The sequence below is a fragment of the Mytilus trossulus genome, chromosome 10 (genome assembly GCF_036588685.1).
Source record: "Mytilus trossulus isolate FHL-02 chromosome 10, PNRI_Mtr1.1.1.hap1, whole genome shotgun sequence".
NCBI lineage: Eukaryota > Metazoa > Mollusca > Bivalvia > Mytilida > Mytilidae > Mytilus > Mytilus trossulus.
The window spans coordinates 39,229,903-39,240,116 of NC_086382.1; the positions used below are offsets into that span (position 1 = coordinate 39,229,903).

The 10,214-nt window shown below is 31.7% G+C and overlaps 1 protein-coding gene across 1 annotated transcript; it reads right to left on the reverse strand.

Annotated features, from left to right (window-relative positions):
- Positions 1 to 640: 640 nt before the first annotated feature.
- On the reverse strand, positions 641 to 8,833 carry LOC134687326 (uncharacterized). The gene is made up of 9 exons (XM_063547534.1): positions 8,623 to 8,833; positions 7,483 to 7,645; positions 6,930 to 6,987; positions 5,351 to 5,414; positions 3,900 to 4,055; positions 3,459 to 3,517; positions 2,778 to 2,883; positions 2,292 to 2,351; positions 641 to 1,453 (listed from the first exon to the last, which is right to left on the reverse strand). Exons 1-9 carry the CDS (start codon positions 8,751 to 8,753, stop codon positions 1,306 to 1,308), a joined length of 945 nt encoding a protein of 314 aa, XP_063403604.1. The 5' UTR covers positions 8,754 to 8,833; the 3' UTR covers positions 641 to 1,305.
- Between the last annotated feature and the right edge of the window lie 1,381 nt (positions 8,834 to 10,214).

Sequence of the window (10,214 nt, forward strand, 5' to 3'; positions counted from 1 at the left end):
TTGACTAGCTGGGTATAAACGCGAAATAAAGTATCCGCGAAAATAAGTTGGTTTACAGTATTCAACATGATATAGTCAGTATCAAAAACGAAACTACCTATTGTTCTGTTTATCGGTAATTATGACATCACGCAATGTTATGACGTCATGCAATGTTTTGCCTAATATTTTCAGTGAATAGTATGTTGATACTCGAAAATATTAGGCAGTAAGATCAAAGGGAAAATATACAAATTACTGATAAGTACAATTACTTGCATTAAGGTCAAGTTACAGTAAATGGGCTATGTCACAGATTTCAGTAAAATTTGGCATACAACTCTGGCTTGATGAACTTCAACTGAAAATTGAAAAAAATATTGCATTTATCTCAATTATCATTTGAAATATTATTGATTGAATTCTTACAAAATGGGTGAACATTTGTATAGAAAGCACATAAAATCGGCGAAAACCCTTCTAAAATTTGTCTTAAAATCGCCAAATCTCTAATTCTACTCCATAGATTTTTCTTAAAAAACTATATGTTGTTGATACATAAATTTTTGATATAATGATGCAAAATAAAGATAGGGTCACCGACTTTGTTTGTACGGTATACTTCATTTAAAGTTGCCTTCTTTGTGAACAAAATGTCGAAATAATCATAACGTTATCGCATTGCAGGCCGTAAAACGTTGATTTTTTACGTTTTTCACTACCAACAAGGTAACAAATTGATTTTATGTGCTTTCTATACAAATATTCACCCATATTAAAAGAAATCAATCTGCAATTTTTCAGATAATTAAAGAGATAAATGTATTATTTTTTCGATTTTCAGTTGTAGTTCAACGAGCCACGGTTGTATGCAAATTTTAGCAAAATCTGCGACATAGCCCATTGACTGTTCCTTGACCTTAATGAGGCTGCTTTCCTTAGTGAATATATTTGTTGTAAACTTATTACATCCATTCTTCAGAGCATGTATATAATTTAAGAAGTACTTCACTCTATCAATCCATGAGTTTAACCTTTTGTCAAACTGGTTTATACATGTAGGTCAGATTTAAGTTATAATATAAAATAGTCAATTTCTTATTCATTTTTTATAAGACTGCAAAAAAATTTGATCACAACCCAAATTCAGACAGTATCCAGCTTCAATATTGTGTCCAAATTTGCACCAACTGTTTAGGGTCAACCTCTGTGGTCCTATCAGCCTGTGTTTAGCGAAGCATTTTATTAAATCGCTATTTAATATTTATATTAATTCTGTATTTAATATTTTTTTATTTTATTGTTTTCATCGGATTTAGCATTAATTTAAATGCCCCAGGTCTTCTTCAGTTTTTCTATTGTCACTTCTTCTTCATCACTTTTATCGTCTTTGAATTGTAGACCAAATTTGACCTTAGATCCAAAATTATCCCCCATGTATCTTTCATCGGCTTTTTCACTCACTCTTTGCCATCTGAAAAAGACCAGTAAATGATTTGATATTCATTGTCTCTAATTGAGCTAATATGGTAACATGAGTGTCTGATCCTAGAAATATTACTAACTAACAGGTGGTACCTATGTTTGGTTTTTAGTTGTCTGTTATGTGGCTGTATTCTAACATAGATATTTGCATACATTATTCTGTGTATGGATTTCAAATAACTGAGTATGAAGTATACTTTAGGGGCCAGCAGAAGGACGCCTCTGGGTGCGGGAATTTCTCGCAACATTGAAGACCTGTTGGTGACCTTCTGCTGTTGTTTTTTCTATGGTTGGGTTGTTGTCTCTTTGACACATTCCCTATTTCTATTCTCAATTTTATTTAAATGCTGTTTTATTAAACTATGAGCCATTTTCAAAAGATATGTGCCATGGGAGAAGTTTGCTTATACGTCTTATGCTGCATTTTTTCTTTAGAATATGAAATACAAATAAGACATCTTAAACTTTTCTAAATTTCATCCTGTCATCAAAAAAAAAATATTGGTATTGCTTTAATCCACCTGTTAAAAAATGCATATTTTAAGTATACTACAATTACATCAGCTAGTCCTACAGATCTCCTTCTGTCAGCTTGTATAGATATAAATTATGAATTTGTATTAAACTTGTTTTCATTTTATGATGCAGGCATCAATTTATATGAATCTTTAATAGCCAATCCAAAAGCCTGAATGTTAGGATCAACTGGAGAATACTGAAAAATAATTCTCATCCGTGTGGTATTTTAATTTACCCATTCTAGCCATTACAATTCTTTACCATTTTCATTAAATAAAAGCAGCTTAATGAAATTTAATTTATAATACCTTGTATCACAACTGATTCTGAGTAAGTCTGTTAAGTTAGCTGTAGACATGTGAGCTGTCCTGAAAAAATGAACTACAAATTTAAATTTCATCTATTTTATTGTTCCTATATTTCATATATTGTATATGGACTTTGTTTCTTTTAATTAATAGACCATTTTATAAAAAATAAATAAACAACACCTGTGTGGTACAGCTACTTGTTGCAAATTGGCCAGCTGTAACATGCATCATGTGAGGCTATTCTATGACTTCTATATACGGTAAGTAAAAAGTATCAGTATAAAGAAAATTTATATTGTTGCTATTTCCCAAGATAATGTAAATACATGGAATGACAAAGATGCCTTATCATTTGTTGGTGTTGCTGGAAAAATGTATGCAAAAACAGAACAAAATCCACCATAATAGTGATATGCTACACAAGTCTCTTCTTTGACCTGCCCCTTATAATAGTAGTGAGTGTCAGAACTATGGATGTTTTACCCCATGGTAAAAATTAACACATCTCCTGCTTTGAAGTCAGATGTTTTCCATTGTCCTCCAAACTTCTCTGTGATTTCCCATGGATCAGTTGTAAACCATCCAGTTCCTATATTGAAAAATATAAATTGATAAATTCCTATCAAAGAGGTACGAAAGATACCAGAGGGACCATCAAACTCACAAATCGCAAATAAACGTACAACGCCATGCGTTAAAATGAAAAAGACAAACTGACTAACAATAGTACACACGACACAACATAGAAAACTAAAAATAAGCAACACTGTAAGTGTTAGAATCTGAATACATTTTGTAATGTTAATGTCTTTCCTGAGCTTTTCCAGTCATTTCATTCTCTTTTTTTTTATCTTTTGAAAAGTTTTGAATATAACAAAAATATTTACAAATAAAAGAAAGAACAAAAAAGTAAGACATTCTTTTCCACTAAACCTGCTATTTGTTATTAATGAGTAAAGTAAGAATTATTCATGAAAGAAGATTTTTGTTGAAGTCATGAAATAGTTTCCACTAGACATCAGCAAGTTAAATCAAAGAAGGTAGTGATTTTGATTTTGCAAGGAGTCTCATTTTTCTCTCCAATAAGTCTTTTAATTTATGTGTCTGTGGTGTGACAATTTCCACAAAATTTAATGTGTATATAATCTATAAAACAGATAATACCTTTCAGTTTGGCAGCTTCAACATCTAAATGTCCATATGTTTTCTGGAAGTGTTGAAAACTGAAAAGGTAATGCAAAAATATTTAAAGGAGCTGTGTTCCTTTAATATGCTAGTATTGTGTGGTGTGTTTCTTTGGTGCTGCACTCCACATTTAAAATTAATTTTGTTAAAACAAAAACTTTTCCCGAAATTTTTGTATATAAAAAATATAAAAAAGATAAATTGGAGCTTCAGAAGACTCATGAAACATTACAGTTGTGTCCAAAATCTAGTTCCTTTCTGTATCCTTAAAAAAAATCTATTCTTTATATTAGCCCTCTATTTTCTTTTCTTTATATCTTAACACCTAATTTAATTTCTACCCCTCCCCCCCCTCCATTTTTTCTATTGTTTAAAACCCGATCCTACATGTACTTGTACGTTGGTTATGTTGATTATTACCTGTCTAGAGAATTAGATCCTTCACATACGGCCAAACATCCCATTTCAAGTCTTACATCCCCAAATGGTGTCCACATTGTGTAAAGATTTGGTGTTCCTCTGTTCATGTAAACACGGTCAACATGCACACCAGTAAAAGCCTCTCTGTATATACCTCTGTTAGAAATATACAAAATAAAAATAAATTTAAAGGAGGGACATGGTAAAAAAAACTAAACAACACACAGTGCACATATATCATAGGCACAAACATAGAAGATCAAGGAAAGCTTCATTTTTAATCTGCATGGAATCTGAGACTACTTTTTTGGAAACACATCTTTGACAATGTAATGGAATTTGATGTGAATGTCATACAAGTGAGAGGTTTAGCTAGTTATTCAATCCACCATTTTCTACTTTAGAAAATGCCTGTATCAAGTGAGGAATATGACAGTTGTTATCCATTCGTTTGATGTGTTTGAACTTTTGATTTTGCCATTTGATTTGGGATTTTCCTTTTTGAATTTTTCTCCAAGTTCAGTATTTTTGTGTTTTTACTTTTTAACACAGTCTCAGATTGAATTAACATTTACAAACATTCAGCTCTTTTGTGTTGACATTAATTATCATTGATATTGTCATAGTTTACAAAACTTTGAATTGTTGGAAATACTAAGAATGTTTTACCCTAAGAATAGACTATCCGAGCTGTATTTGACAAACCAATCAGAAATTTTGAACGGTAATGCCATTTCCTTCTTTATTATGCGTTTCAACTTTCTCGATTTAAGCGTAATTTTGTACACAAAATGTGTATTTGGCATAAACAATTGTAAGCCTGGTATCTTTAAAGAGGTCTTTTTTACACATTCAAAGGTCGTTAAAAACAACACATATCATGTATGAACAACACATCTTAAATGTACAAATTCAAACAACAGCTAGAACACAAAACTTAAATTTAGAATTTTAGGTAGATCTGAGATGATTCTTACAGAAAACTTACTTCATACCTTAACCATTTAAAATCAAATGTTCTTGGTTCCTCTCCCAGAAAACTTACTTCATACCTTAACCATTTAAAATCAAATGTTCTTGGTTCCTCTCCCAGAAAACTTACTTCATACCTTAACCATTTAAAATCAAATGTTCTTGGTTCCTCTCCCAGAAAACTTACTTCATACCTTAACCATTTAAAATCAAATGTTCTTGGTTCCTCTCCCAGAAAACTTACTTCATACCTTAACCATTTAAAATCAAATGTTCTTGGTTCCTCTCCCAGAAAACTTACTTCATACCTTAACCATTTAAAATCAAATGTTCTTGGTTCCTCTCCCAGAAAACTTACTTCATACCTTAACCATTTAAAATCAAATGTTCTTGGTTCCTCTCCCAGAAAACTTACTTCATACCTTAACCATTTAAAATCAAATGTTCTTGGTTCCTCTCCCAGAAAACTTACTTCATACCTTAACCATTTAAAATCAAATGTTCTTGGTTCCTCTCCCAGAAATCGTCTAAAGAAATCTTTTGCTGTAATTTAAAAAAGATTGTTGGAATGGTAAACTGCTTAAAAGAGATGCAATGACAAGTTTAAATAAAGTCATAGCAAACATTGTAGGATAAAATTCCATAATTAAAAAACCATAGCTTTAGATTTTCACCCGATTTTTTTCTGAGTTTTTTGCCTTTACAATTATTTTTTTAAGTCTGTTCGATTTCCATGCCAGATGTAGAATTCAAATTTAAAAGCATTATACATATAATGGTATGACACTTAGGTATATAAATATAATTGTAACATAAATTGGATTTTTTCCTTTGATGTTTTTATGAAATAATTTGCTTAAAAAGTGTGGTGAGGGAAAACCATGGTATATTATATGCAAATTAATATTGTACCATACTTTGCTAATTAAATATGCAACTCAACTAGAATTCAAAGGGGAAAAGGCGGAGCTTCAGTCATGGTATAACATATTCATGTTATTCCATGGCTGAAGCTCCACCTTTTTTTTTTTAAATGTATCCGCCTCTTAAATATTAAGAAACTGTTAAACGTACTAAAAGGTCAAGATCTTCATTTGTTTTCATTTCATTACGGAAAGCAATAAATTATGTGTAACCAAATCTTAAGAAACCTTTTTCAGACTATATAGGATTGTTACGAATTCCCCCAATTTTGAACACAATTACTACATGTTTCTTCTTTAAGTTGTGAAAAAAACGAAATGTGAAACTATCATTTCCTTTGCGAAGATCCAAGTACATTTCGATTTAAAAAAAAGGGGGTACCTATAGCAAAAGGAATAAATATCGGCTACAAATATCTGTGAAAAAACATGATTTTTTTTCTGCGATCAATTAGGGGAACGTACACTATCAACGCTCCCTGGATCCGCCTCCAACTGTTTAAATACAGTGTTTTATCATTTAATAAATAATCTAATAATCGAATTAAGAAAATAACGGATGAAAGCAGTTTGTACGAAAACTAGAAATGTATAAATATGCATTTTTCAATGAGATGAAAATTCTGTAAAATATGATTAATTTGTATGATACTTGAAAAAAACAAAAAAACAATTCTTACCGTCATTAGAATAATTATTTAATCCTTGTCCGACGCTGGAATCCGATATTTTTGTTTACCTCAGTCTGATGACATTATGAAGTTACTTGCGCAAACAACCATACACGGGGCGCAAAACTAAATAAAAATCGGGAAAATCTGACATTTTCTTTCCTTTTTGTAAATTCAGGGGTTCTATTACATGACATACACAAAAGATGATACACGAGGCGCAAAAGTGACTTGCCCGAGCTTCCATTTCATTGGATAAAACTGTAACGTGATCAATTTCCAATATTAGTTGAAGGTCTTGAAGCTGTCAATCATTTTATTTATATTACAAATTTTATATACCATGTGTCTTACTCATTAACATGTTTAAACAAACTCATCCTTCGGATTCGTTTGTTTAAATATGTTAACTCGTAAAAACCATGGTATATATAGTACTTGTGTACATTTGGATATATACTTACGTCTAGGACCTTCCAAAACTTTTTGAATATTTTCTGCATGTGTTATTTTTCTGTCTCCCTGAAATATTACACGCAAACAGATTTTTTTAAATATGTTTAGAAATTTCAAGCAAAACCAATGTTTTTTATTAACCAGAAAACTATACAAATGTTTCATTTCCCTTTGGTAGTCTCTGATCTATAGTCTGAGCGATTTGCCGCTATATATGGTATAAACACTTGTAAACCGTTTATTTACTTATAAATGTGTAGCTGTGTTGTTTTGCAACACATGAACCCTACATATTCATTTGCTTTTGTTGTTCTCGGTCAAATCTAACTTCTCAAAAGTGGCACTGATTCAGAAGAATAAGAAAGGTTTACAATCAAGAGAAGACATCAATTAAGTTTTATATCGTACAAATAGATGTACCGTAACAGATAAAACAATTGTGAAACAGATATTAAAGCTCCTTCTCTACAAAGCATACAGTTGAAAACTAAACCAACAACATGGCACACCACTATCGCCGGCCTCTGATACAAATGCACACTAAGATAACACTATGCTTACCTCCATAAATGGGATACAACCTTGACCACATCTAGCCTCCAATACTCCCTCAGGCCAAGGATCAACTAGTTTTCCATTGCCTTGTTCTTTGACGTATTCTAGTACAGTTTGTCGTGCATTAAGTACTTCTTGTCGGTCATGCAAACCCCGAATAAATAAGTATCTGTCAATGAATTAAAAATAGCCGATTTTAAAACTAATACAAAAATCGGTTAAAATCTCATTAGAGCTTATCCTCTGTCCATGGTGTATACAATGCCGACTCTAAAAAAAGGATATTTTTCGTATTTACGATCACTGTTTGTATGCACTTGGTAACAGGTTTCTGGTTATAATATCGGAAAACTGTCGTTCGGATCTTGGACGCCTTGGCTTATGAAATTGGCGAATGAGAACACACTATTTCATGTATTTGAAGTAATAATTGTAGAGTGCATATACATGTATCATCTCTTTTGTGGAGTGCATATATCATCTCTTTTGTGGAGTGCATATATCATCTCTTTTGTGGAGTGCATACATCATCTCTTTTGGTTATCATCATGATTGCTGATGTTATGTATCTCGTTTCCTTTGTATACAAACAAGAAGATAGCATCGTACTAAAACGGTTGTATTGTTTGCAAAACTTAAAACTGCTTAAAAGAACTTTTTGAAGTTTTGTTTTACACAGTCTGTAAAAATATAGGAGAGTTTCATACTATGCATGTATCACTCATATGCATGCATCCTAAAGCATGTATCCTGAAGTTCAAGAACTGTTCATACTGATAAGTGATATTCTGTGGTATCTGTGATATGTTTATTCTAACCAATTGTCCAGTTCAGACCAGTTATCGTGTATCTGATTGATTAACTTAAATAACTGTATAACGTATACTCTCGTCCTGAAATCATACAGTAATGTTTGCCACTGGACAAACTTGTGTTGCTTTGCATTTATTTGCTAGTTGTCCAAATCATATATATTTGATAACTATGAACTGGAGAATCTGCAATATGCAAAAATATCATTTAAGCAAGTAGAAATATAAGCTAAAATTTGTGTTTACATAGAGGACCATAGAGTGTGATAGTACTTATAAATACATGTATATGCATATATACGACAAATAAAAATAACAACAAGAAAATCAATACCCTTTTGTTTGTATTTCCTTGTGTAACGCCTCCACATCAGATAACAGATGATTGCAATCTGCAAGCTGTTGTAGTCTATCTGATGGAAACTCCACCATTTGTGTACCAAGTTGTACTGTCCTTTCCGCCATTTCGTTATAAATAATAACAGGCTATTTATCTAGTACATTTTCTTCTAAAAATAGAATGTTGTTTGTTTATCTCTCGTATTATCATGTATGCCCTTAATCAATAATATGTACATATTTATGAATATTCAAATCGATGAGATATCTGTATCAATTTGCTAAGCTTTTGGTGGGTTTCTAGGGGATTACAAATAACTTGATAGTATATGATATATAATACTTTTTATCATTAATTAATAGAACACTTGTAAACGAAGATTACCTTGAGTTTGAAAAAAATACACCAGTTTATTAACACATTGTTGAGTATACTACTAATATTTGATGGCCCGGTGTTATATATTATAATCAAGCGATCAATGAATTTAGACCGTTCTTACGCCCAAGTTAGTTATGTATTCTATTGCCGAGACGAAGAAACCTAAGATATCAACAATACAAGCATTTGGTATACATTTTTAAGTAATCGCTCAAACCAAATCAACTATCAAGTCTTTGTAACAATCTCCCATGAATAAAATCCACCCGGTTAACACAATAACCGATCTGAAACATTATACTACATAGTAATCAGTACCATAGGTTTATTAGTAAGACCAAAATGTCAACACTGAGTACAACGGATCCCGCTTACTGTTTTATCAGATTCCCGTATCCCGCTTACACTATATACGTAAGCAATTCTCATTTTTTTGTCATTTCCCGGGTCCCGCAATACCTCATTTCCCGTTTTCACGACACAATAATTTTACTTTCACGTTTCACGCTTACGAAAAATCGACAATCCCGCGTCACGCTTAGACCCCAATGAGACCCACTATAAGTACAATTGATATGAACTGAATACCTCACAGTGATCACTAAAACCGATCTGAACAGTAGCATTACAGTTAACGCTGCCATCAAAATTAATAGTAATTGACATAGCAGTAATCGAATACAACCGATCTGAATAGTAATTAATATCACAACAATCATTATCATCGATCTCAATAGTTATCGGTCTAAATAGCCATCTTGTAATCCCTATCATCGACGTCCAGTAAATTTATTCAGTGATCCACTTAATATATCAATCTTAACAGCAATTTCATTCAGTAATCATTTATCTATCCTAACAGAAGTTTCATTCAGTGATCACTTCAATCGAACTTAACAGTAATTACATTCAGTAATCACAATACTCGATCTCAACAGTAATTTTCATCTGTAATCACATTAATCGATCTTAACAGAAATATTATTCAGTGATCACATTTATCGATCTTACCAGTAATTTCATTCAGTAATCACAATAATCGATCTTACCAGTAATTTCATCTGTAATCACAATACTCGATCTTAACAGTAATTTTAATCAGTGATCACAATAATCGATCTTAACAGTAATATCATTCAGTGATCACATTTATCGATCTTACCAGTAATTTCATTCAGTAATCACAATAATCGATCTTAACAGTA

Coding starts and splice junctions, on each gene's coding strand:
- LOC134687326 (XM_063547534.1), bottom strand. CDS start 8,753: ATGGCGGAAAGGACAGTACAACTTGGTACACAAATGGTGGAGTTTCCA. Junction 7,646..8,622: donor AAGGAAATACAAACAAAAGG/GTATTGATTTTC, acceptor ATTCATTGACAG/ATACTTATTTATTCGGGGTT. Junction 3,518..3,899: donor GGATCTAATTCTCTAGACAG/GTAATAATCAAC, acceptor TTACCTTTTCAG/TTTTCAACACTTCCAGAAAA.